Source organism: Gasterosteus aculeatus, chromosome 16, assembly GCF_964276395.1.
Source record: "Gasterosteus aculeatus chromosome 16, fGasAcu3.hap1.1, whole genome shotgun sequence".
NCBI classification, from domain to species: Eukaryota; Metazoa; Chordata; class Actinopteri; order Perciformes; family Gasterosteidae; genus Gasterosteus; species Gasterosteus aculeatus.
In genome coordinates this window covers 18,995,442-19,023,321 of record NC_135704.1, presented here as the reverse complement: position 1 = coordinate 19,023,321, position 27,880 = coordinate 18,995,442, and the positions used below count along the sequence as shown (strand labels likewise).

The following is a 27,880-nucleotide window of genomic DNA, read 5'->3' as shown; positions in this document are numbered from 1 at the left end:
GAAGGTTGGAATACGATCTCCCGCACCGTTAAGTTTTCTAATTGTATGCTAAGGTTATTACGTAATGTGCTTTGTATTGTATATTTAAACGTGGTTATAGCCCTACTTCTTTGCAAATCATAAGTGATTTGTATTACCTCATTAGAACGTCGACCTTTACACTGACATGTAGCTACCGGATGTGCTTTGGGACTGCTGCGATTGGTCGATACGAAAAAGTTCAGTTTGCACATTGTGACGGTGCGCTGGAGCTGCTGCACGATGGAGAAGGTTCTATGCGACGTCCACGGTAAGTCTCACTAGGTTACAGTTAGCTAACTGTTGGTTACAGAACACAACGCTGGATGATCCGTGTTTCCCAGCACACAAACCGCCTTTTTCTACGCTTCTCCGTTGCAGTCCTGTAGTGAAAATACGTTTTGTTTAATTTTTTATGATTTTGTCAATAACTCGTGCTCTTATGTCTCCACACAGGTAGCGTGTGCATGTTAAAAACTGGCGTTAAAGATGGACCAAACAAAGGCAAAAGCTTCTATGTCTGCGTTGACAAGCAGGGCTGTGATTTCACTCATGTGGCACGGTGAGCAGACCATTAATCCTTCCATTTATAAGAAGCCTGGGGACACTGTAGTCCAACCCAGAAGTGTCCAGAAATGTTAATAATACTCAATCCACCTCAGTCACTTCATACAACCCGGGTACGAGTCTGACAATTGTCAAAGCACAACTGGTGATTATTTAATCAGGAATCCGGAAACATTTATTGCCAAAATATGTCAAACATACAAGGAATTTGTCGTGGCGGTTGGTCCGTGACAGTAAACAGTTTAACAATAGACAAACAGCAGTGCACAAGTAATAGAATAAAATGAAATGATAATGCAATGGGTTAGTAGAATAAGGCTATGGGTTAGTATAAAACAAGAATAAAGTTAAAAACTAAAAATATTTAAAAAGTTAAATATTTAAAAATAAAGTGCACTATCGAACAAGTGACAAAGTGACGACAAAGTGAGAAATGACAGTTAAAGTGGCGTGTGCAGTATGAAGGGGAGTGACCGGTGGAGTGTTATAGTCAGGCAGTGGGGGACCGGCTCTGTTGATGAGCCCGACTGCCGACGGGAAGAAACTGTTGGTGTGGCGGGAGGTCTTAGTCCTGATGGACCTCAGCCTCCTGCCAGATGGAAGGGGCACAAACAGGTTTTGTCCGGGGTGAGAGGGGTCGGCTACCATCTTTTTAGCTCGCTTCAGAGACCTGGAAGCGAACAAGTCCTGCAGGGACGGCAGATTGCAGCCGATCAGCCTCTCTGCAGCCTGCCCTCGTCCTTGGCTGTGGCTGCAGCGTACCAGACGCTGATGGAGGAGCAGAGGATGGACTCCATGATGGCCGTGTAGAAGTGCACCATCATCGTCTTTGGCAGGTTGAATTTCTTCAGCTGCCTCAGGTGAATTGTAGAATTATATGTTGCTGTTTATCATCTCCTCCAGAATCTCACCATCCAACTGCCTCCAGCACGAAGACTCGATGGTGGAACTCCAAGCGCTCACCTACAGTCTGCAGCAGCAGAGCCACAGGTGGATTCCTTATTTCTTTTGCCTAAACAAGTCACTGCTGTACACTCTCCACCTCCTTTCTTCTACCGACTACGAACCTCTTCTGGAAGAAGCTAGCGGTCATCAAGCTGCTGCACGTTAGCGTTTAGCGCTCTAATCTGTCTCATACTGCATGTTTCATGATGGTCGTCTCTGTGATTTTCATTATATTTTATTTTATCTATCTCTTCTCCTATCCAGGTTGTTCTACAGGTGCATTGTGGGTAAAAAAGCTGCCCAGAAGTGGTGTGGAAACGTTCCGTGGCGTGCGGTAAGACAACGCTCCCGTCACAGATTCCACCATACACCTTTTTTATTTGTATTTATTTGTGTGTTTTTTTAAATCACTGCACATATAAAAAGTCAGGAATTCCTTGTTCTGTCTCTGCTTTCCATTTTTTTGAAATGTCCGTCTCCTCCCGTCCTTGCAGCCCGAGAAGGAGAAGAGGAACCCTCTGTCCCACGCGCAGCCTTCTTGCCTGCCGCCCGTCCGGAACCCCTTCAAAGCCTCCGGCAAGACGGACGCGGACTCCGAGTGGAGGAGGATGCAGCGCGGTGGAGGGGGGGAGGATAGAGACGGCGGTGAGAGTCACGAGGCCGCAGGGGGAGGGAGGCATCAGAAAGAGAACGTGGAGGGCGTCGCTGCGGGAGAGCGGAAGGCGGAGTCCTACCGAGGCAAACAGCTTCCGCCGGGAATGAAGCTGAAGAAGAGAGTTTCCAATGAGGAGGAAAAGCGGCCCAAAGCGAGCGGTGGGGGGGAACCACGCGACGCCGACGAGGAGCCCGGCGAGGCCCGACAACCGACCGAAAGAGTCAAGGATACCGGAGAGAGCGACTCGGATAGCAGAAAGAACCCGCCCCCATCGACCCAGGCAGCGCAACCAGAGCCCAGCCGACCTCCGGCCCTCCAGGTCCATGACGACGACGAAGACGATGTCGTGGTGGTGTCGGTGAAACCGGCGACTCAGAGAACGCCGCCCGTCTCTGCCGTTCAGAAGACGCTGACCGCCTTCGCCGGGTTCCAGCCGGCGTCAAAGGTCAAAGGTCAGCAGCAGGACCCCGGAGGTCTGCACGGCCTGCTCACAAGTCGACTCCAGCAGAAGAAGGTGAGGGACGTCACATGAGTCTCCGTGGTTAGGGACGTTCTTTAGTTCAAAAGGAGGAGAACCAAGCAGACTGAGGACTGGAAGAGACAAAGTCCGTTGGCTCAGCGAAGGAAGCAACAAGGACAGGAAGTCATAAGCAAAGGAAGCAACAAGGACAGGAAGTCATAAGCAAAGGAAGCAACAAGGACAGGAAGTGCGATAAGCAAAGGAAGCAACAAGGACAGGAAGTGCGATAAGCAAAGGAAGCAACAAGGACAGGAAGTCATAAGCAAAGGAAGCAACAAGGACAGGAAGTCATAAGCAAAGGAAGCAACAAGGACAGGAAGTCATAAGCAAAGGAAGCAACAAGGACAGGAAGTCATAAGCAAAGGAAGCAACAAGGACAGGAAGTCATAAGCAAAGAAAGCAACAAGGACAGGAAGTGCGATAAGCAAAGGAAGCAACAAGGACAGGAAGTCATAAGCAAAGAAAGCAACAAGGACAGGAAGTGCGATAAGCAAAGGAAGCAACAAGGACAGGAAGTGCGATAAGCAAAGGAAGCAACAAGGACAGGAAGTGCGATAAGCAAAGGAAGCAACAAGGACAGGAAGTGCGATAAGCAGAGGAAGCAACAAGGACAGGAAGTCATATGCGAAGGGAGCGACAAGGACAGGAAGTCATAAGCGAAGGGAGCGACAAGGACAGGAAGTCATAAGCAAAGGAAGCAACAAGGACAGGAAGTCATAAGCAAAGGAAGCAACAAGGACAGGAAGTCATAAGCAAAGGAAGCAACAAGGACAGGAAGTCATAAGCAAAGGAAGCAACAAGGACAGGAAGTCATAAGCAAAGGAAGCAACAAGGACAGGAAGTCATAAGCAAAGGAAGCAACAAGGACAGGAAGTCATAAGCAAAGGAAGCAACAAGGACAGGAAGTCATAAGCAAAGGAAGCAACAAGGACAGGAAGTCATAAGCAAAGGAAGCAACAAGGACAGGAAGTCATAAGCAAAGGAAGCAACAAGGACAGGAAGTCATAAGCAAAGGAAGCAACAAGGACAGGAAGCGCGATAAGCAATATGATCGTCTTCTCGTCCTTCAGGGTTCTGCAATTCATTCACATATCGAGATACACGTTTACTTTGTGTGAATTGACTAAAAGAGAACTTAAAAATGTTCATGTGTTAATTCCCACTCTTTACTTTATGCCCCCCCCCCCCCCCGGTTAAGGCGACCTTGTCGGCGGTGAACGTGGCGGCTCTGCCCGACAAAGGGGAGCGCCTGAAGTCTCAGGTGAAGGAGCTGCAGGACGCTCTGGAGTCTCTGAGCCTCGCCGCTCCGTCTCCACCCGCAGGCTCCCAGGGTGGAGGTAGCAGCGGTGAAGCCGATCTGGAGGTCAACCCCTGCCGGCAGGGCGGCACCATCCTGCTCCACGCGCCCCCGGGCCCCTCCCAACAGCAGGACCTCCACCTGAGTCAGGGCTGCACCCAAGTCTACGGAGGTAGGCCCAACACCGGGGGGGGGGGGGGGGCTGTCAACGCTGTTATTGTTGTTATCTTTGTCATTGTTTATTTATTATCATTAATTCACAAAAAGAGATCAGCAATAGAAAAGGCAGAACTGGTCCTTTGCTTCTATGGTCGAGTTATTAATTGCATTCTTTCATGCTCTTTGTGTGTTGTTTAACAACCTATGATTCCCCAGCCGGCCCTCAGGCCTTCTACGGGGGCCGGATGACCGACGACCGTCTGCTGGCCGTGAAGAACGCCACCAGCGAGACCATCGACCACCTCCACAAGTCTCTGGAGTCCTGCCCCGACCCCGAGGCCGAGTTCCCGGACCCCAAATGCATCAAGGTCGCGACCCCGAAACGCCACACAGGTTGTCTCTCGAGGAGCGCGTTGCCGCGGTAACACTGTGCTCTTGTGATTGGCTACCAGGTGCCGCTCCTAGCCCACCAGAGGAGAGCGTTGGCCTGGCTGCTCTGGAGAGAGAACCAAAACCCCTGCGGAGGAATTCTGGGTAAGTTGAGCTTTTTCTCTACTGAAGGTGATGTGAAGTAGACTTGATTACAGCGGCGTAAATAAGCCTTCTTATACGAGGATGACGCCTAACAAGAGTCCTCATGGTCCCAAATCCTTCTGTTGCCCTCTGCATTCAGCGGATGACATGGGTCTGGGGAAAACCTTGACCATCATCGCTCTCATCCTGGCCAAGAAGACCAAAGCCAACAAGGAGGCGGAGACCAAGCCGCAGAGCTGGATCTCCAAAACCGGTAACTCCCGTTTCTCACCGTGCACTGCGCATCTAAAAGGACATAAACAGCAGAATTCAGAGCGTGTGGATGTGTGTTGTCCCTCCAGACTCCAGCCTGGTGGCTTCTACAGGAACCCTGATCATCTGCCCCGCCTCCCTGGTGCACCACTGGAAGAGGGAGGTCGAAAGACACGTGAAGACGGGCAAGCTCACGGTGTACCTGTACCACGGCCCCCAACGCGAGAAAAGAGCCAACGTGTGAGGGACCCAACCAGTGAAGCTGCTGCTTCATGTGTTAAAGCTGCATTCTGTGTAGTGGCCAGCAGGGGGCGACTCCTCTGCTCCCATAGACGTCTATGAGGAAATGACTCTACTTCTCTGTAGTGACCAGCAGGGGGCGACTCCTCTGCTCCCATAGACGTCTATGAGGAAATGACTCTACTTCTCTGTAGTGACCAGCAGGGGGCGACTCCTCTGCTCCCATAGACGTCTATGAGGAAATGACTCTACTTCTCTGTAGTGACCAGCAGGGGGCGACTCCTCTGCTCCCATAGACGTCTATGAGGAAATGACTCTACTTCTCTGTAGTGACCAGCAGGGGGCGACTCCTCTGCTCCCATAGACGTTGATGAGGAAATGACTCTACTTCTCTGTAGTGACCAGCAGGGGGCGACTCCTCTGCTCCCATAGACGTCTATGAGGAAATGACTCTACTTCTCTGTAGTGACCAGCAGGGGGCGACTACTCTGCTCCCATAGACGTCTATGAGGAAATGACTCTACTTCTCTGTAGTGACCAGCAGGGGGCGACTCCTCTGCTCCCATAGACGTCTATGAGGAAATGACTCTACTTCTCTGTAGTGACCAGCAGGGGGCGACTCCTCTGCTCCCATAGACGTCTATGAGGAAATGACTCTACTTCTCTGTAGTGACCAGCAGGGGGCGACTCCTCTGCTCCCATAGACGTCTATGAGGAAATGACTCTACTTCTCTGTAGTGACCAGCAGGGGGCGACTCCTCTGCTCCCATAGGCGTCTATGAGGAAATGACTCTACTTCTCTGTAGTGACCAGCAGGGGGCGACTCCTCTGCTCCCATAGGCGTCTATGAGGAAATGACTCTACTTCTCTGTAGTGACCAGCAGGGGGCGACTCCTCTGCTCCCATAGACGTCTATGAGGAAATGACTCATGATGCATGAGCATGATGTTCATTTAGAGTCACAGACCATAAAGCAGGACCACATTGAACCGTGACTAAACCAGCATTTGCTGACTTGAATCAAGAGTTCACTCTTTTTCTCTGTCTTTCTGTCTCGCAGGCTGGCTGATTTTGATGTGGTGGTGACCACATACAGTTTAGTCTCTAAGGAGGTCCCGGTCCAGAAGGGGGGCGCTGAAAACTCCAGCAAAGATGCGGATGAAGTGGTGAGTTATTTCTACCCCCCCCCCTTTCTAGTTCTTATAGAGAACCCCTCTCACGCGTTGTCTGCGTCCCACCCTCCCCCAGCCGTCCCGCTCGGCTCCTCTGCTGCGGGTCGCCTGGGCCCGCGTGGTTCTGGACGAAGCCCACAACATCAAAAACCCCAAAGTGCAGACGTCCATGGCCGTGTGTCAGCTGAGGGCTCGCGCCCGCTGGGCCGTCACCGGAACGCCCATCCAGAACAACCTGCTGGACATGTACTCGCTGCTCAAGTAAGCGCACAAGGGGCCGCCAGCATGGAGTCGCGCGTTGGCGTCCTCCTCACGGCGCGTCTCCGTCCCCTCAGGTTCCTGCGCTGCTCCCCGTTCGACGAGTACAAGGTGTGGAAAGCTCAGGTGGACAACGGCTCCAACCGAGGCCGCGAGAGGCTCAACATCCTGACCAGGACTCTGCTGCTCCGACGGACCAAAGCCCAGCGCGACTCGGAGGGGAAGCCGCTGGTAAGGAGACGGGCGCCTTCGCCGCATCACGGCGGCCACTGATGGTGAGATCACACGAGCTCTCTGCTTCCAGGTGTCTCTTCCCGGTCGGACCTGCGAGGTGCATCGACTCGAACTGTCCCGGGACGAGCAGGCCGTGTACGACGTGGTCTTCGCCCAGTCCAGGTACAACGGGGGGGGGGGGTACAGTGAAGGTTGTCATGGCGACGTCAGCGGTCGGTTTGGGGGTCCAACGTTTTGAAAGCCTTGAATTTTTAGTTTTTTTTGCCGTTGTACCTGGATACAGGCGATGAAAGCGAATTGATTGTCTCTTTCCCTCCAGGTCGACTCTGCAGAACTACCTGAAGAGACACGAGGGGAGCGACGGGAAGGGAGACGCTCGCAGCGCCAACCCCTTCGACAAAGGTCAGACGCCCATGAGCTCCCATGAGCAAACGTGCAAATGAGGTATCAAATGTACCTAAATAATAACACTGCGTGTGTGTGTGTGTCCCTGTGTGCGCCCCCCTCAGTGGCGCAGGAGTTCGGTGTGTCTCAGGCGGCGTCAACTTCTCAGCAGGCGTCCAGCACCGTCCACATCCTGTCCCTGCTGCTGCGCCTCCGTCAGTGCTGCTGTCACCTGTCGCTCCTCCAGAAGGTGCGCACTCACACACACACACACACACACACACACACACACCTTCACATCCATGCAAGTTGCATAAAAGGCTCTGATGCCCCTGCCCCCCCCCCCCCAGACTCTGGACACCTCCGAGCTGCAGGGCGACGGCGTCGTCTTGTCTCTAGAGGAGCAGCTCAACGCTCTGTCTCTGTCCTCGGGCCCCTCCCCCGGGTCGGACCCCCTCCCCCCCGGCACCGTGGCCCTCAACGGAACCCGCTTCGCCTCTCGCCTGTTTGAGGACACCAGCGAGAGCACCAAGGTGGCCCCCACCTTACTGAAGAAGCCTTCTATAAAACCTTTCAGTTACTCTGTTCCCATTTCTGGACTAATATTATACATATAATATTAATGACGTCACGCATGCGCAGGAGATGACCGAAGCTAATGCTAATTAGCCTGTGTGTGCGTGCACATTGCGATCCACCTCAGGTGGTTTATTGAACGCGTTCTTTTATCAAACAAAACTAATCCATGTTTATAACAACAAACAAACAAACCTTGATTTATAAGATCAAGAAACTAACTCCAATTTTTCTAGATTGCTGCTATCGTCTCCGAGCTGAAGGCGATCAGACAGAAGGGAGCGGATCAGAAAAGGTCAACATTAACTCCACCTTAACGTGTGATCTGAGAGGGCTCCACCGTAACGTGCGTCCTCTGGTCCCTGTGCAGCGTCATCGTGTCCCAGTGGACCAGCATGCTCAGAATCGTGGCGGTTCACCTGCGCGGGATGGGCCTCAGGTACGCCGTCATCGACGGGACCGTCGCCCCCAAACACCGCATGGACCTGGTGGAGGAGTTCAACACCAACGCCCGCGGGCCGCAGGCGAGTCTCCGCCCACACGGCCCAACGCGGGTTTCCTTTAGGGGGACTGGAGGTTTAGTGGAGGGATGAACAGAGATGGCTGACGCCGTGTTTAAGTTGACCTCGCACAAGGGTTTCTGCCTGAGGCGGCGGGACGTTGACCGCGCGGTGGGGTTCTTTGGTCCTCAGGTGATGCTGGTGTCTCTCTGTGCTGGAGGGGTCGGCCTGAACCTCATCGGTGGGAATCACCTGTTTCTCATCGACATGCACTGGTGAGCCGCTGGACGAGTCTGTGTGAAGCATCCTGCCTATTTATTCACTTTGCTTCTTTCTCTTCAACTCAACGTAAAATGTTAATGGAATTGTTCTTTACACACATCAGCTGATCCTTTTCTTGTTGCTAATAGTGACATCCGGTTCAAACTGAATTCTTTTGAGCATAGCAATGGTTGTTGTTGTTGTTGTCTTTGACCCCTGACCTCTGACCCGCCCCCCTCACAGGAACCCGGCCCTGGAGGATCAGGCCTGTGACCGTATCTACCGGGTGGGACAGAGTAAAGACGTCACCATCCACAGGTGAGGAGTCGCAGGCGGAGGTGTGTTTATATGAATTGGTGAATCCTGAGATCACGGCGTGAGTCCTGGTTTAAAACCAGGCTGAGCAATAATAACAGAAACCAAGCCGGCTGAATGCAGAGATGTTTAATGTTCCGGCCCTTTGTGGAAGCAGCTCAAAGAAGAGCCGGAGGATCTGAGGCTCCATGAAACCATGTGGTGCTTTTTTTTAAAAGTCTCCCGCTTTGAGGATGTTTTGTCGGACGATAAAAGGTCCCCTCTGCCCCCCGTTTTCATACCGACGTGTCCTCAGGTTTGTGTGTGACGGCACGGTGGAGGAGAAGATCTCCACCCTGCAGGAGAAGAAGAAGGAGCTGGCCCAGAACGTGCTGTCGGGAACCGGAAGCACCGTCTCCAAACTGTCGCTGGCCGACCTCCGGATCATTTTCGGGGTCTGAGAAGAGAAGGAGAGAGGAAGGCTAAAGGGCTTCTTCTCCTCACAGTAGTGATGGTTCCTTCCTCCCTCTTCTTTATCCAGAGCAGGTTTTTAAATCGTTATTGGACTTTATGCGCCTGTATTTTTATTTCTGTTGTTCCTTTTGCTTAAGTTGTGCTCTCTGCATCTGTTCTCTCTGCTTCGGCTGAACTGTTCTGACTGCATTTCCCTTGTTGAGATGAACAGGGTTCAACTTTTTGTTATATCCTTGTTTATTCGCCTGATGGAGTTTGTTTTCAAAGCATTTTTCAAACGTCATTAAGTATTCTGTATTTTATTTGTTGATTTCATTAAATTCAGGTAATGCTGCTCATGTGTCGACTTGTACTTTTTAAGATATATTTAATCTTAACATCATATATGAACCTAGGGTTTGAAATGTACACTAAACAATGGCAGTGTATTTTTTTGTAATAATATTCAGGATACCTTCCAACAGGTAAATTCAATAACTTGGCTATAGTACCTCGCTGATTGCACATTTATTCAACAATATGTGTGAGATTATGAAGAACGTTGCACTTTTTGAAATGATAAGCATGCTCTAATGTTGTGTGTCCGCTGGACATGTTGTTGTGCTCTCTGGTTCCACCGTGTTTGCCATGCTATAAATCCACTCAAGCCTATGATGCATTTAGGGGACCTCGGAAATTTGGGTTCCAAACGTGTGGCATTAGGAAATAGTAGAAAACAGGGTGGGATTCAATCCACGCGTTGTCAAATTGAAATCCATTCAAATGAATGATTTGGTACTTGGACACAAGATATGGCTCAAACCAAAAGATTAGAAATGGCCACGGTCTTAACCACCTGTGCCAGTGGTGTAGTCTATATTTTTGTAGTGAGTATACTGTGATTTTTCTCCCAGTGTCACACTCGTCCGTCCCAGAGCGGGGTGGTTAAGACCGGTTTCTTGTCGATACGCTATTAGCGGTGCATATTAAATTAAATACGTCCCAAGGAAACTTTCCCCCGCGGACAAACTTCAACGTAAAAAAAGGGTTTGAAAACCAAACACGATCACGAACGCGATTTAGAAATGAACGATTTTCGAGTGTCACTCAAACGCGGCTTGGTGAGAGCGGGCGGGCGGTCGCCGGACTCCGCGCCGGAGAACCGCTGAGCCCGCAGAGCTAACGGGTACTGCCAGCGACGACAGCCGAGCACCCGCCGCGGCCTCTCTCTCCCCCCCACCCCGTCTGACCCCCACCCAAAAAAACAAACAAATAGCTTGTAAAGCAAAAAACCCGCAGCCATGGCGGCTGAGGCGGACAAGGTGGAGCCGGCGGACAGCGAGCAGGACGAGGAGGAAGACGTGTACGAGGTGGAGCGGATCATCGACATGCGAGTGGAAGAGGTAACAGCTAGCTAGCTAGCTATTAGCATTAGCCACTTAGCCTTCGGGCTAGCTCTGCAAAACATGGCTCCGCTCTCACGACGTGTAGCCCGGGCGCTCCACCGCACGGACGGCGTGTCCCGGGTGCATTGACCTCGGCCGTGTTTAGCGGCGTTTTTCGTTGTTGGTTTTCCTCTTTGGCCCCGTGCGGTGTCCTCTCCGGGCCCGGGACGGACGTCTTTCAGCCTTTGACACCATCGTCGTCTTTGCTGCTTTCGCCCGACCGGCCACAACAAATGCAGAGAGCGGTCGGGAATCAGGGGCGTTTATTGCCCAGATGTGTTCGACATGGCGGTTGGTGCGTAACATTGGACAGTGAGACAATGACAACAAGACAAATAGCGTGTCGGGCCCGTTGTGTGTGTTGGTCTCAATGGCAACGACACCGGATGTTGTCAGACGTTCCTTAGATAATAATTACCTCCTGTAACTCACTTTAAATAAATATATGTATATATATTCTTTTATTTAGTGAATGGTTCTCCCACGTTTAGTTCATTATATGTCAGCTGAGGTTCAATTTCACATTATTACACAATATTAAAGTTACCATTTACATAAATGATGAACATCAGCGTGTTGCATTAAATGCTGTCTAATCAGGATAGTATTAATAATCACAGTTTATAGATGTTTATCAGTTCTGTTTGTTGCGGGTGATCACGTGGTTAATTCCCTCTTTTGTACACTTTGTTTACTTTCTGCAGCCGTGATTCTGAATGTAAAGTGCGAGACGTAAATGTCACTAATAAATGGAACAAAACATGTCAGACTTTTTACAATTACAACGACCCAGAGATGGTGTTGTTTCAACTTCTACTAAAACACTTTATTTTAATCCACCCAGTTAAAAAAAAAACCTGATTCAGGGTCATGTGACCTCTTAGCAGCTCTGACTGCGTCAATGAGCAAATATAAAATAGGGATTTAGTCTGTCAATCATTGTGCGAGAGTCGCGGCAAGCAACTTCCTCCTGTCACTTCACAATAAAAGCCAATAAAATATTAGGAGAGCACTGCTTGCTCTAAACGCTTCCTTTAATCTTGTAAACTGAGGTCCGGCTTCAAATCGTCTCTCCCTGTGTGTGTGTTTTGGGTTTCCAGGGCGAAGTGCTCTACAGGGTTCGGTGGAAGAACTACTGCTCTGACGATGACACCTGGGAGCCCGAGGCCCACCTGGAGGACTGCTGCGAGGTCCTCTTGGCTTTCAAGAGGTCCATGGCGGAGATCAAGGCCAAGAAGGACGCAGAGGCCAGGAAGAGCTTGGTGAGTCTGAGTGGCAGAATATCACCACACCATCTAATTTAACCCAGGAGGACACCCCAGGGTCCGAAACATGGAACAAAGCTCCTCTGCTCCCATAGAGGTCTATGAGGAAATGACTCTACTTCTCTGTAGTGACCAGCAGGGGGCGACTCCTCTGCTCCCATAGACGTCTATGAGGAAATGACTCTACTTCTCTGTAGTGACCAGCAGGGGGCGACTCCTCTGCTCCCATAGACGTCTATGAGGAAATGACTCTACTTCTCTGTAGTGACCAGCAGGGGGCGACTCCTCTGCTCCCATAGACGTCTATGAGGAAATGACTCTACTTCTCTGTAGTGACCAGCAGGGGGCGACTCCTCTGCTCCCATAGACGTCTATGAGGAAATGACTCTACTTCTCTGTAGTGACCAGCAGGGGGCGACTCCTCTGCTCCCATAGACGTCTATGAGGAAATGACTCTACTTCTCTGTAGTGACCAGCAGGGGGCGACTCCTCTGCTCCCATAGACGTCTATGAGGAAATGACTCTACTTCTCTGTAGTGACCAGCAGGGGGCGACTCCTCTGCTCCCATAGACGTCTATGAGGAAATGACTCTACTTCTCTGTAGTGACCAGCAGGGGGCGACTCCTCTGCTCCCATAGACGTCTATGAGGAAATGACTCTACTTCTCTGTAGTGACCAGCAGGGGGCGACTCCTCTGCTCCCATAGACGTCTATGAGGAAATGACTCTACTTCTCTGTAGTGACCAGCAGGGGGCGACTCCTCTGCTCCCATAGACGTCTATGAGGAAATGACTCTACTTCTCTGTAGTGACCAGCAGGGGGCGACTCCTCTGCTCCCATAGACGTCTATGAGGAAATGACTCTACTTCTCTGTAGTGACCAGCAGGGGGCGACTCCTCTGCTCCCATAGACGTCTATGAGGAAATGACTCTACTTCTCTCTTCATTTATTCCCTCAGTCGACTGTTTATCAGAGGAGTCCATCGGTTGTTTTTATCTTTCAAGGTTTCCGTTTGTCTGTTGTCATCTTGGCTTTTTGCAGCCAATAAACAGGAAGTGACCATATGTGGACTGAGGAGGACGTAGAGACGCCGTATGGGTCTCTGGTAGACATATACTCCGCCCTTAAGCTTCCCTATGGTCTATGGTCTGTTTGACTCTAAATGGACCAGAATCTACTAAATGAACATCAGAGACTGAGACCATAAACTCTTCCTATTCACAGTCTATGATTTGAACCCCTGTAGATGATGAGTAATCTGGCCCCAATTTAAGTAAAACACAGCTTCAGAGCGCTGCTGTCCATATCACAAAGAATGTATAACAATGTATAACACCAAAATGTGACATTGCTTTTCTCGTCAGAAGACGCCGCCCACCAAGAGCGACGCGGGCGACGCCGACTCGGACAGCGAAGGAGACAAAGAGCGTCCGATCGAGCCGCCGGTCAAGAAGAAGAAAAAGAAAAAGAGCCGGGAAATAGAGGAGGAGCCGCCTGCAAAGGAGAAGAAGAAGAAGAAGAAAGACAAACGCAAGGAGGAGTTCAGGCCTCTACCGGCGCCAGACACGGACGAAGAAGAAGAGGAGGAGGAGGATGGTGAGGAGGAGGAAAAAGCCGCCGTTCCGAACTCTCCTCCCAAGGAGAAAAAGGATCCCAAAAAGCGTCTGGTTGACTCTGAGGACGAGGACCATGAGCTGGTTCCCTCCAAAAAACACAAGAGGGAGAAGGGGAAGCATAGGAAAGAGAAGGAAGAGGAGGGCAGGAAAAGGAAAGGGAAGAAGGAGAGGAAGGTGGAAACCTCGGAGGACGAGGGCGCCGCGGCTCTGGACGACGCCCTGAGCGACGCGCCGTCAGAGTCCCTGGCGGACGACGCGGCGCTTAAGTCGGCCGAAAAATCCCGCTTGGAGGACTCGAGGTCCAAGCAGAAGAAGGGCAAGTGGGAGGTGAAGCTGCAGGGCATCAAGGAGCTGATCCAAGACAAGAAGGGCAAGAAGCCCGACGGCGTGCAGAAGGAGAGCAGCCTGCAGAAGCCGAAGAGCCTCGCCTCCAAGGTCAAGGAGGACGCCGCGCCGCACTCGGACTCCAGCGACGGCTCCGCCGTGCTGAAGAAGAAGAGCAAAGGTCAAGAGGGCAAGGGGCAGGAGGGCGCCGCCGCGCCACCACCGCTGCCCAAAGTCCCGTCCTCCTCCACCTCGTCCACGTCGTCCTCCTCCTCCGTCGCGCCGGGCGGCCTCAGGCTGAAGGAGGAGGAGGCGGCGGCGGCCAAGGAGGAGGCGCTGGGGCCGAAGGACGCGTCGGGCTCCACCAACCTGTTTGAGATGTTCCTGCTGAACTGCGAGGCCAAGGACCGAGCTCCCCGCCGGGCGCATCAGGCCCCCCCCGAGAAGATCGCAGTCAAACCCACCAAGGTACGCCGGGTTTATTCAAGGCTTGTGGAAAATAAGCACTACGATCTGCCCTCTTCTTTAAGCAATAACAGGTTGTGATTTTATATTATTTATTATATTTCTGTGTTTGCAACGTGCCCAAGAATCTACTTTGATAGATAAATGGAGTAAGTGGTAACCATGACGACCAGGCTGCCCCCTCTTTTCCCATTTCCACATGCTGAATGGACGAAAAATCACCTGAAAAAGTTTTTAACGTTTGTTGTTTTCAACATCAGGCTTTAGGAAAGATTGAGAAGACCTCCAAGACGACCAAAGAGTCTCCGGCTCAGAGAGCAGAGCCGGAGAAGACTGAGAAGAACAAGCAGTCAGACGGTATGACGAGGCGCAGAGCAGAAGAATCAATGAGATTATTAGATGGGAAGCAAATCAATAATAAGGAAACTGCTGACAAAACCCATTGGTAGATTCAATCTGTCTACTCACACATCAGTTCTTTCCATCGAGACGTTGTTTATCACCACGGACGACAACCGCTGTGTAGACATGTGGACTCGTCTCCTTCAGTCTCCAGGGCCGGCCAGAGTCACGGCTTCAGCCTGGACAGCGAGGAGAGGGAGGGGGAGGAGCCGGCGGCCAAGGACCCCCGGGAGCGGAGCTGGGAGAGGAAGACCCCGGCGGAGGAGAGGAGGAAGAGGAGGGAGGACAGCGAGCCCAGGCTCCACATGGCGTGTGACGACAACCCGGACGGCCAGGAGCCACCAGGCGCCGACAAGTCCGGTGAGTTTTATGAACGTCTGAGAAGACGATACTCGGAAGCTCCGATCGTCGGCGGAGCCTGAATGCATCGCACCCGGAGACTAGAAACGCATCAGCGGTGACATCATCAGCGGTGACATCATCAGCGGTGACATCATCAGTGGTTTAACCGACTGCTGGAGGAGAAGACTGCATTTACATGATGCTGGTTACTGTTTATCTCTCTGCACAGACAAGGGCCAGGCCACCTTGAGCCTGGGAATGGACCTCAACCTGGACTGGATGACCCTGGACGACTTTCAGAAGCATCTGAACGGGGAGGACGAGATCCTGTCGGGTCCGCCGCTGTCGCCCAGTGAGTATTTAATAAATGTCATTTATTTAACATAAATACTGAACACGGCTGCTGTCTAGAAGCTTCCAGGTGGATGGAGGTCTTTAGAAGCTCCGGGGTTGTTTGTTTCATCTTTATTATCATCAATGGATCTCAGGTCCCCTCAAACAATGTCCTTCATGTGGAAACAATAACAATGAGCACTGAAATCCTTTAAGAAAACTGGTGATTGTGTTTTGGCGGTAATATTGTGTGGCTCCCCGTTTGTCCCCTTTTCAGGCGAGTTGCGTGATGCCGTGAAGAGCGGAGACTACATGGCTGTGAAATTGGCCCTTAATTCCAAAGAGGACTACAATCTGGACCAGGAGGTAGGCTTTGCCATCCACCCAGACCTTGTTTTAATAGCTTGTGCCTTGTTTTATTTACTTAGCACATTTATTCAATGCTACAGTTTGCACCTTGGCCGCCGGGCGAGTGTCTGTTAGATAAAGTTAAAGGTCCTTTGCGTTAAAATCACACTTCCTTCAGCTGAAGGAGAAGCGACGCGGTCGGAAAGAATCCAAAGTATTTTATATTATATTAGATTTAGATTTATGAATTCTAGACCCTTCTCACAGTCAAAAGTTATCTGTAACGAGACGCAGCAGCGCGAATCCCTCTGTGATCCAACTCGCATTAGAAACTTCTGGAGCGTCGTTGGAAACGATTAAAGCCGCACGATGCGTTTGCAGAGGTGACGCAATAATGAACCCGTGCAGCGCTTCTGAGAAGAAAAGAAAGCTCCCGGAGCTGCAGCTGGGAGAAAGTGTCTCCTCGGGATCCCCAGACTTTGTACTCCTTCGTGTTTATTAATATTCTCAACGCCTCAAGATGATTTTCACAACTCCAGAGAGACTTTTGCTTCTGCAACGAATCCAGGTAAGCGTGAGCTCTGCAATGCTTTCATTTCTTTTATGGAAAACAGAATGTGTGTTTTATGTTAGAGGGACAGTTGAAAATGTTTAAAGCATCGATGGGTTAGTGTGTTACCTAAACAAGAGGGCGGCATGAAAACGTTTTAAGGAGGTTTATGCCGTTTTTAGAATATTTTCACAGCCCTTTCTGACGGGGAACTGATGATCTCTCAAAAGCCACAAGACTCTTTTGACAAAACCACTGAGTTTATCTTGCTGTTCTTCTGCTTCCTACATCGCTCGGTTATTTGGGTCGTGTGGCTTTTCTATGGAGAAAGTACTTTCTTTGTCTGAACTCGGCTTCATGAAAATAATCTAAATAAAGAATAATATTTGTTCTTTTAGGAGTCTTTTACGTTACATGTCATTTAGCTGACGCTTTTATCCAAAGCGACTTACAATGAGTCTTCATCGATTAATACAACATCGCTTTTACAACCACACTAAACTATCCAAACTATCCCTTTGAGCAATGTTGTAGTGTTAAATTATGAAATGTGTATAGACATTATATATATATATATATATATTAGTCGCTAATGTGTAGCTTTGACCCGCGGTTGTTCGTTCGGCGATGTTTTCTTTGTGATGCTGTGCGCACGTTAGAGACCCGTGTCATCTTTCTTTGCAGAGGACACGCCAACGGGAGAAAACCCTGAAGACACGAAGTAGCGGGACAAGATGAACCCTTTGCAGCAGGTACTTCACTGAGTATCTTTTAGAACATGTACCACCATTAACATCATAGCACGTGGTCAGGGGAGTTTATTCATTATACCGAAGCATCGGACATATTCTAAATAATAATACTTAATACATTTCTGCGAAAAAACACCAATAATTGTTTCCATATTTTGATTTGTACGTCGCAAGATTAATGGAAAACTTTCTGTTTGACATCAAAAGTAAAATAGTTATTTGTTTTGATTGCACGCCATGAATGTAGGTCTAGTGCATATCCTGTTCTCTCCATGGAGCATTTCATCCAACCCCCCATGACTACATATATACTTGGTGAGACATTTACCATGTCAAATCGCTGCTTGGTCCAATAAAGCCATTAACTGTTCTCGAATGGGTCACATGTGGTTTTTGTACCGAGACTTCAGAGGTGTCAGGGTTTGAATGAGCCTGGATCCCTGGTGGGGCGTTGCCACGGTGCTGATGCATTAAACAGTTTTTGAAAAATGTGCTAAGACGGTTTAAAAGGGAGCCCCCCCCCAAAAAAAGGAAGTCATCTTGACTTATCTCGACCAGTTAACCAAATTTCAAACTAAAATGTACCTTTTTTGTTTGGTTTGCCCCCTAAATGATATTTATTTCAAATACTTTCAAGTCAAATTCTTCGTGCTATCGGATCTGGCAATGAGTCTTACAAATGCTTGTTCTTTTACAGGCTTGTACTATTGGTGAGACGAGGTCAATTGAAGGACAGCGGAGCTTGATTGAAGAGAGAAGTTCGAGTGGAGGTCTTAGGTTGAGATCTAACCGTGACAGTGCGAGAAATGATGAGGGACATCCAAGAGTAAAAGAAAATGTCCTGCAAGATTTGGATGGTCCAAAAGATGGCCAAAAAATGCCGACCTGCCCTGCCAGTATGTACACTGAGCAAAGGACAGCGAGGGGACGTCAAAAGATCCAAAAAGGTGGAAGGGATCTAACTGAATCCCCGAACAGGGCTTGTGATTCAGCCACTGAGCAGGGAGCTCGACGAGAGCAGGAAGACGAGATGTCAGACGACACAAGTCGTGGTTCATCAAGCAAAATTAGTTTGAACTTAAGTCGTTCGGTTTGCACCACGAAGGACGCAGGAAGGATGGTGACCAGGGCCAATGGCAGACCTCAGCAGAGGGGCGTGGCTAAAAAACAAAGGTCCCACCAGGAGGCCAACGACTCGAGTGAGGAGGAGGATGTGGCGGCCGGTCAGTCAGATGATCAGGTTCCGTCTGAGTCGGGCTCCGAGGAGATCCCCAAAACGCGGTTGCGCCGTCGCCGTAAAACCGCGGCGCAGGTTCAACCGACGCGATCCAGTTCAAGGACCTGCAGGACACCTGGCAAAGAGGACACCGAGAAGAAAGAGTCCTGTAAGAAGCACTTCTGTTTGTATTGTAAAATGGCTTTTACTCAAATTGCCAAGCACTTGGAGAGGAAACACGCCGAGGAAGCCGACGTTGCCCACGCGATACACTTCCCCAAAGGTTCCAAAGTCCGACAGACTTTGCTTGACCAAATTCGCCATAACGGAGATTACGAACATAATTGCCAAGTTCTCAAAAGCGGCGAGGGGGAAATTGTGACCAAGAAACAGGATAAGAATTCCAGTGTATCCGTTCGGGACTTCCTGCCTTGTCAGCACTGCTTCGCTTTTTACCGCAAAACTGATCTATGGAGACACGAGAGGTCGTGCAAAGCCAGGAAATCTTCCGACAGAACAAAACGAGTCCACAGTGCCGCCTCCCGGCTGCTTCCGATGTCGGAGTTCTTAACCGGGGGCTGCGAAGAAATCATCCACATCATGCATCAAGACGACGTCTCGCGGCATATCAGAAATGACCCTCTCATTTGTAAATACGGCAATGCGCTGTCTGCGAAGTACTACCACGACAAGTCTCAGTTTGCGTATATCGCACAAAAGATGAGGGAACTGGGAAGATTCGTGGTCGCTGTGAATGAGCTTGACCCGTGCGTTAAGTACCTGCATGAAATATGTCAACCCTCCAGATTTGAATTGGCCGTTGAAGGCGCCAAAAAAGCTAGCGGCTTCGACCCCAGTTCCAGTAAGTTTAAAACCGCCTCCCTCGTCTCAAAGATTGGCTACTCTTTGAAGCGGGCAGCGGAAATAGCTTTCGGGGAAAGTCGCATGACCGAGGACGGGGAAACCGAGAGCGAAGTGAAGAAGTTCATTCAACTTCTTGACACAAAATGGAACCAGTGTTTTTCTCGCAAAGCTCTTACGTTATCTCTAAAGCAAGGGGTCAAGAAAGTGGAAGTAGACAAATCGACTGTGACAGAGGATTTGATAAAACTCTACAGGTTTATTGCGGGGGAAGAAGAGGAGGCCACGAAGGAGTTGAAAGAAAGTCCCAATTTGTCAACGTGGAAAAAGCTCAGCGAGGCCACTCTGGCAGACGTGTGTCTCTTTAACAGAGGACGGGTTGGGAACATTGGCAGGATGCTCTTGAACACTTACGTTAACAAGAAGAGTCGTGGAACGTTTGTGCCCTCTGCCGATCAAGTGAGGAAAAGCACCAGGTTGGAGCTGGACCTTGGCGGCAGTTTCACCAGGTTGGAACTGGAGGGTCAGTATGGGAGGAACATGCTGGTCCTGCTAACGGAAAGGATGGTTGGGTCGATTGACTTGCTCATTGAAAACCGAGAACAAGCGGGTGTGTCGAAATCCAACCTCTACCTGTTCGCCCGGACCGAAGGTCCGTCCTTCATCAGAGGGCTGGACTGCTTCCGACGCTGCGCAATGGAATGTGGAGTGAAGAACCCAGAAGCACTTCTGTCCTCGTCGTTGAGAGAGCAGATCGCCAGCTGCTGGCAGCTAATGAGCCTCAGCGAAGTGGAAGTGGATCAAGTGGCCAAGGTGTTGGGAAGAAGCAGTCAGGAGTTTTTCAGGCTCTCAAAGAATGCGTCGGAGCTGGAGGAAGTGAGCAAACAACTTCTCAAGTTGGACCGAACGCTGCCATCAAGTCCGTCGAGCGCTGCAGTAGATGGTGAGTACCTTTTTGGAAGCTTTGGTTTGACATGTGATGTTTTATTTTATTCTTAAAAGCAATATTTGACCAATTGGATACTTCCTTTCACTTCCCTGTATGTGTTCAATATGTTTGCTACTCACTTGTGTAGTGCCTGATCTCACTGTTCCAAATCGAACAGGACTGTTGTGCACTTACTGGAGATCATCTGACCTTTCCATGTCCCCTGGTAATTGCGAGCCTAAGGGCACATAACACACCAGATAGTCGGTTCCACTTTAACCACCTGAGAAGGCTTCATCGAAAAGTGTTTTCAAAAGGGACTTTTGACTTTTGTAGGTGGATGAATCACCTGTCAGTCAAACTCGTTAAAGAAAGGCTCTTCAGTTCGGATATAACTGATGCTAGCCACTTGCAGCATCTAAGCTAACCCTTCTAGCTGCCGGCACTGTCGTTTGGAACATTTCCCTGCTGTCCCCGACCCGTGGTGGTTGATTTGCGGTGAGAGCATCAAACCCCTCCCTCAAGTTCCCTCCATTAATATAGAAGTAATAGAAAATCACTTCTAGTACAGGGAAGTTCACCCACCCAACAGATGAAGTACAGCCTGACCATTTGTGCATAACTCTTAACCAGGCTTCACTCGAGGTAGACTCTGTTGTTTCCTCCGGACCTTCTGACCGTCAAACCGTGTTGGAACCAGCAGCTGCCCAACGAAATAACTGAACTGTCAATGTCTAGAATCCACATGACTGTATCATGATTGTCTACGCTCTTTATCTTTTCCCAGGGACTGTTCAGAAGCCTGCTTTGAAGAGAAGACCCTGGAATGAGAGGGAGCAGACTGCAGTGAAGCGTTACTTGAGTGAATTTATCACAGGGATGAAGGTTCCAGGCAAAAAGGAGTGCAACGCTTGCATAGCCGCTGAGCCAGATCTTGGAGGAAGGTTGTGGACAGACGTCAAAAACTACGTACACAACACACTACAAACTATGCGGAGGAGAAATAACCAGCATAATTCTGAGGAGAATGTTAACGAGAGTCCAAAGAGTCCGATGGCAGGGGTCCAAACCATGGAGAAAGATTTCGAAGACTCATCTGTTGTCTGTAGTTTGACGACTGTGAATCCAGATCACCTGAGAGAAAGCGGTTGCATGACAATGGCTCCAACCAACTACGTCCAAGAGATGACTTCAACCTATGCAACCTTGTGTTCCACTAGTGTGGACATGATCCACGGGAGTCCGCCTCTGATTTCAACTTTTACGCCGTTAAATGCTACCGACACTCAAGTGGTCCCAACGTTTACACCACACAACACTACGAGTGCACTGATGCCTCCCCAGTACACATCGGACAACAGCCTAATGCTGCCGCTGTCTTCTTACTCGCACAACGCCGCCAGTATGGCGCCGTCTTCTGGGTACGCCCCGCAGGACGCCATGGGTGCGCCGTTGATTCCTAATTTTACCACCTTCACCGCCCCGAGCACCTCCATGGTCCCCACCTTCACCACGTTGAATGCGAGCTCTCCGATGCTCGCCCACGCCTTCTCGCCGCTCAACGACCGGAGCAGGCACATAGTTTCCCCGTTCACCGCCCTGAACCATTCGAGTCCGGCGGTTTACCCGGCGGGCCCGCCCCCAACGACCGCACAGGTGGTCCCCACGACCCACGGGCCCGGCGCTGCCGATGGGACGCCTGTCGCGCGGGAGAGCCCGGCCACTGCCGCGCGGAAGAAGGGCGGCCCGGCCGTCAAGCCTCAGAAGAGGAACAAGCGGCTGTGGAGCAAGGAGGAGCAGGCCGCCGTGAGGCGGCAGGTGGGGGACTTCTGCAAACTGGTCAAAGTGCCGGGCAAAAGGGACTGCGACGCCTGCCTGGCAGCCGAGCCGGTCCTGAACAGCCGGACGTGGAGGGAGGTCAAATACTTTGTGCATAACACGATTCAGTCGATGAAAAGGAGAGGGCACGCTGTGGCCTCCAAACAGAGTGAAGAACCAGAACCAGAGATCCTCAGTAACCCCGTCACCGAGTGGGACGGTCCGATTTATCTGTCCCTGTAAATATCTGTAATGGACGTCCAAAGAAAGGATATGGGTGAGATGTTGGAGAGGAATGCCATGGCTTTGATCTCACGCCATACGGGGTTTACCAACTGCCCTCCCAGTCTTTTATTCACACGGAAAAAGCTTCCTGATGTATTGAGAGTGGGGTCCACCCCACCGGGGTGCTGCTGCTTAAATAAACACTAAAGCGGGTGGGGGACCTTTGTACTGTCCCTTCGGCTCAGAAAAAAGGCTGATATTAATGTTTTTTTACATGTTTAGATTGCATATTAGTGTATGTGACGCACTCTGGTATGTAACCTCTAGAAAGTGCTCTAATTTAATCAATATGACCCCCCGCCCAGCCCCACTCGGCAGTCATTGCTGTGTGCAATCAAACTCGCTTTTGCAATATCTGTGAAATTAGTGAAAGCAAATGGCTGAAGATTTTGGGGCACCTGGGACGTTTTCCCACAATGCACTGAGCAAAGGTAGCCGCAGAGGAGGTGAGGGGGGGGTTTCCCACCTCTACTTCCACCTTTGTGCTTGTGCTGTTATTAGGTCGTGTTTTAATGAACTTTGATGATCAAAAGAAGTCGCCTGCGGTTCTTTGCGTCCGTTGATCCCCGAGTGATCCGCACTCTTTGCTTTAGCCAGTAGCCTTTATTGTAGAAGGTCCCCGAGGGCCCGATGGCAGTACCGGCACACCTTCCTATCTGACCTTTGATGACGAGGAGCTCACTTCAATATGGAAAACATTTCTTCAGAGAATCCTCTTAATAAATGTTCGTTACCTTTACTTATGTATATAATATTATTATTATTATTATTATTTTGTCTTGAGTGTTAACAAGCTGCCAAAAGGTTTGGTTGTATTTTTCACTATACAGTAACTGGGTAGAACGTTTTAGTACTTAATCATTTTTAATATACTCTAAACACATTCAGCCCATTTGTATGTTTTCAACTTCTACTATCTGGATGGTTTTGACATTAATATCCATTTTTTGTCACGATACAATTGCCTTATCATGTTTATTTGCTTGATAATGTATTGTTCCCTTATCTTGTTAATCACATTAAACAAAATAATAACTGTAGTTTTTGTTTCAACGAAGAAAAGTTTTGTTACAAAAGTTAACCAGTGATCTGATTCAAAAACGAAAAATAATTTTTACATTTTTTAAATCTACATTGCTTTGGGCTGAATCGTTTTTCAAAATTTCCAATCGTAGGATTTTTACCAATAAATGCTCGTATTTCCTTCCACCTAATCGCAGCATTATGGATTATCAAGGCTCTCGTGCAGTAGAAATCATAACCGATTCTCGTTAACTTGCTGACGCTTGGGAAAAATGTCAAGAGGGACGAGCTCACGTAATTAGGAGAGAATCCGGTCAATTTTCAAAAAAAAACTTTATTTCAGAGAAGAAAAAAAAATCAAATGAGGCCCGGTACCAAATGCCCCACGTAGCGGTCCGCGGCCCGGTGGTTGGGAACCTCTGCACTAGGTGACGACCTGCACTCCGGCAGAACCAACCGCTTGTTCTGCATTCGCTTCAATAACCGTCTGCGTCCCCCATCTGGGCCTATTTGTACGCCGATGGTGGGAACTACCCCCCCCCCCTCCAAAATCTCACTGCAGTTTGGTTATTAAAACAAGAGAGATTTGCACATTTAATTGCCGTTGGACTTTTGTGTTTGTTTTTCTGTCACACGCAAACGGCGTTGACGGTTTTTCTTTTAACTGGATGTGGAAAGCTTGAGCAAACTGCTGAGACGTCACATTTGAGTGGAAGTCTGTGTTTTTAATGTCCCGATAGCACTTGTGACGTTGGCGAGGTGTCAGTTGTCCTCCGCTCAGTAACCAGGGTTCACCTCTCGTACAGAAGCCCTTCCAGATGTTCGGGTTTCCTTGTGAATGGAGTCCGTCTGTTTTCCAGTGTTCAGATGTGTTATTAATTCACCGGAAGGTTGATTCTTGTTCAAACACTAACCCCCCCCCCCCCAACCCGTAGAGTAGATGAGTGTCTCTCATTGCTGTAGTGTATAAGCACACAGTGCGTGTTCACCCTGTTTGTAATTATGTCAACTTCTCATTGAATATTGTACGGCTCTTATAACTTCGGCTTGTACAATAAAATGCTTCTTGGCTAAAAGATTGTGCTGTTATGGGACGATGTATTATTTTAGGGGGCTCATCAATTTTGCCTAATTATCTCATTTATTCTGGACAAGTTTGAGAAAGTGCTGAATGACTGTTGGATTGTTATTTGCATTAAACACGACTGAAGAGTGTTGAGCTGTTACACATTAGACTCTGTCAGGGGGCGGACCCTAATTGTATTATCACTAATAATAATACATTTGGGGCTTTTCACGCAGGCACCAGTATCCCTGATGCTTGGGAGTACTTTTATTTATTATATGTTATACAATTGATTTCACAATCGTTATATCTTATAACAAAATCATACAAACTGTAAAAGAAACAAAGTGCCTTCCAAAAAACGTATCCAGAGAAAATATCTAGATCCCCAACTAGATTAAATAGTGTAGAAAATTACATCAACAATAGCTTTTTAAAAATGACAAAATGAAAAACGTTGCTTACTTGAAAGACGTCGATCTGTTACAATGTCCCCTTCTAGCGTTGAGCTTTCAAACCGGCCGAAGAACATCATGTTGTGTTGAAGAAGACGTGAAACTAGAGACTGAGACATAAACTCATGTTTACTGAGGGAATAAATCCAGAGAGAAGTAGAGTCATTTCCTCATAGACGTCTATGGGAGCAGAGGAGTCGCCCCCTGCTGGTCACTACAGAGAAGTAGAGTCATTTCCTCATAGACGTCTATGGGAGCAGAGGAGTCGCCCCCTGCTGGTCACTACAGAGAAGTAGAGTCATTTCCTCATAGACGTCTATGGGAGCAGAGGAGTCGCCCCCTGCTGGTCACTACAGAGAAGTAGAGTCATTTCCTCATAGACGTCTATGGGAGCAGAGGAGTCGCCCCCTGCTGGTCACTACAGAGAAGTAGAGTCATTTCCTCATAGACGTCTATGGGAGCAGAGGAGTCGCCCCCTGCTGGTCACTACAGAGAAGTAGAGTCATTTCCTCATAGACGTCTATGGGAGCAGAGGAGTCGCCCCCTGCTGGTCACTACAGAGAAGTAGAGTCATTTCCTCATAGACGTCTATGGGAGCAGAGGAGTCGCCCCCTGCTGGTCACTACAGAGAAGTAGAGTCATTTCCTCATAGACGTCTATGGGAGCAGAGGAGTCGCCCCCTGCTGGTCACTACACAGAATGCAGCCTGCCCGTCTGTCTGTCCGCAGGACGTCAGCGGCATGTCGCTGAGCATGCTGGCTGCGGTGGGGGGGCAGGACGACATCCTCCGGCTGCTGATCAAGAAGGGGGTGAGGGTGAACGGGCGGCAGAAGAACGGCACCACGGCGCTGATGCACGCCGCTGAGAAGGTACCCGGGAGCAAAGACGCCTTTACTCACTTTTAGCTCGTTGCCCCGAAGCTTTTTGAATTTCTTGGGTTTCTCGTCCTCTTTGTCAGAATTTCTTGACCACTGTTGCCATCCTGCTGGAGGCGGGTTCCTACGTCAACGCTCAGACGCTGAGCGGCGAGACGGCGCTGATGAGGGTGAAGCTGCACACACACACACACACACACATCCATCTCCTAAAGATAGGAACAGACCCTTTTGGGGAGTTTTATCCCTCTGGGACTTTGATTTTGCACCATCATGACCAGTAACAAGAACTCAAATACGTCTTTAGTGCAGAAAGTTATTATGACATCAATCATTAATCTATATGTACAATATTTTTACCGAGGTCACTGTTTCCTTCTCCTTCCACCTGCAGGCGTGCAAGAGGGGCAACGCCGACGTGGTGCGCCTCCTGCTGGAGTACGGGGCCGACTGCAACGTGGTGTCCAAGAACAAGACGGCCGCCATGTACTTCGCCAAGCTGGGCAACAACCTGATGGTGTGCGACCTCATCAAGGACCACACGGCCATGTGAGTCCAGAGAGAGGAGCCCCCCCCCCGCGGTGTGTCTTTCTCAACACACCAGTGTGCAGCTAGAGATCCGTGTTGTCCCTGCGTCCCTCAGGCTGTCCAGCGTGGCGGAGGACACCATCCGGGCCTACTTTGAGTCCCGCCTGGTGCTGCTGGAGCCCGTCTTCCCGCTCGCCTGCCATCGGCTCTGCGAGGGTCCCGACTTCTCCCTTGATTTCGGCTTCAAGTCACAGCCGCAGCCCGAGGGTACAAAAAACAATCGCACCTCTCAGTGGTCAGCCATCTGCTCGCAGACGAGAGGTTACTGAGACTCATCGGACTTGTCTTGTCCACCCCCCCCCCCCCCCCCTCCAGGCTCGGGCATCCTCCTCTTCATCTTCCACGCCAACTTCCAGTCCGAGATCACGGCTCGGCTGTGTGGCCCCTGCAGCGTTCACGCCGTGGTTCTCAACGACAAGTTCCAGCTGCCCATCTTCCTGGTTGGTTGAGATCTTCTCTTCAGAGGAACTCCGCGAGAACCCGAGTTTACGTTAATCCAAACTTTGATCTTCACCTTCAAACATTCAGGACAGTCACTTCATCTACTCCTTCAGTCCGGTTCCAGGCATCAACCGACTCTTCATCCGACTGGCAGAGGCCCCGGCAGCCAAGGTGACGCACACACACACACGCACACACACACACACACACACTGAGCACAATAAACGGGGTTCTATGGATTCTATTCTATGACTCATCCGGGTGATGATGTTCTTCCTTCAGGTGAAGCTCCTCATCTGCGCGTACAGAGTCCAGCTGCAGTGAACCGCACTGATGAACACACACACACACACACACACACACACACACACACACACACTCTGCAGAGCCCACCGTCATCTGAGGGCCGAAGAAGCCTGGTGGATCCTCACCGGGATGAGCGCGGTCCGGTCTCGGTGTTGATCCGGATCTGAACTTCCTCACTGAGCGCTCCTCCGGGATCCCCTGAACCCCCCCCCCACACACACACACACACACACACACACACACACAGCCCCCCGGGTCGTGCCTTTCCTTTCCTCCCTCACTCAGTGTGGATGAAATGAAGTTTCTCTGGATTATTTTTCCATTCTTAACAATAACATTGACCACGTTGCCGCTTCCCGCTCTTTGTTGTTGTTGACACTTTATGACGGACTTATTTCAGAGCATCAACGCTGGTATCGGTGGCGCTCCTTCTTCACCTCCTGTTTGTCACATCACTAGAGGTCAAAGTTCAAACGTGGACCACAGACTAACGAGTGTTTGTCATGAATGTAGAGAGGTTCCTTTTTATCTTTTATCCTTTTTGTTCCTTTTGCTGTTAATATTTTGTGACCTGTAAATATTCACATACTATATAGTCATATATGCGAGGGAACGTTTTTTTGAAGGGGGGGTTGAGATATTTGTGAGAATGTTCTAAGGGCTAAGCGTGTGTCGGGGGGGGGGTTCTCTGCGGACAAATACTGTTTGTGTTTTTAATCATTCAGAATATCCTCTAAATAAACATCTTCACATTGATCTGGCCTCTTCTTGGTCCCGTTGCTGTGATGTCACCAGAGAGGTCAGCTGCGTGACCTTCCGTCGCCAGGCTTCCATCTTCACTCACTACTCTTTAAAA

General features: G+C 49.8%; 2 protein-coding genes across 6 annotated transcripts; both read left to right on the top strand.

The window, feature by feature from the left end:
* The first annotated feature begins 153 nt into the window (after positions 1-153).
* On the top strand, positions 154-9,674 carry ttf2 (transcription termination factor, RNA polymerase II). The gene is made up of 22 exons (XM_040202026.2): positions 154-289; positions 475-580; positions 1,489-1,575; positions 1,795-1,864; positions 2,025-2,699; positions 3,904-4,174; positions 4,378-4,529; positions 4,614-4,695; positions 4,835-4,948; positions 5,037-5,187; positions 6,248-6,353; positions 6,436-6,620; positions 6,695-6,848; positions 6,922-7,013; positions 7,171-7,253; positions 7,361-7,485; positions 7,586-7,768; positions 8,048-8,106; positions 8,182-8,335; positions 8,504-8,586; positions 8,816-8,890; positions 9,183-9,674. The coding sequence occupies exons 1-22, from the start codon at positions 262-264 to the stop codon at positions 9,325-9,327; spliced, it is 3,180 nt and encodes a 1,059-aa protein (XP_040057960.2). The 5' UTR covers positions 154-261; the 3' UTR covers positions 9,328-9,674.
* Positions 9,675-9,809: 135 nt separating this feature from the next.
* Positions 9,810-27,780, top strand: mphosph8 (M-phase phosphoprotein 8). Of its 5 annotated transcripts, none has more exons than XM_078090889.1 (14): positions 9,810-10,722; positions 11,865-12,026; positions 13,398-14,438; positions 14,696-14,792; positions 14,985-15,197; positions 15,409-15,531; positions 15,790-15,878; positions 25,543-25,683; positions 25,773-25,859; positions 26,084-26,238; positions 26,333-26,484; positions 26,593-26,717; positions 26,806-26,889; positions 27,001-27,780. In XM_078090889.1, the coding sequence occupies exons 1-14, from the start codon at positions 10,621-10,623 to the stop codon at positions 27,040-27,042; spliced, it is 2,613 nt and encodes an 870-aa protein (XP_077947015.1). In that variant the 5' UTR covers positions 9,810-10,620; the 3' UTR covers positions 27,043-27,780. The 5 variants fall into 5 exon arrangements, with proteins under 5 accessions (XP_077947015.1, XP_040057948.2, XP_040057946.2 ...); XM_040202014.2 differs by having other exon boundaries at positions 13,395-14,438; XM_040202012.2 differs by lacking the exons at positions 25,543-25,683; positions 25,773-25,859; positions 26,084-26,238; ... (2 more) ...; positions 26,806-26,889; positions 27,001-27,780 and adding exons at positions 17,860-20,182; positions 20,955-24,369 and having other exon boundaries at positions 10,449-10,722.
* The last annotated feature ends 100 nt before the right edge of the window (positions 27,781-27,880 follow it).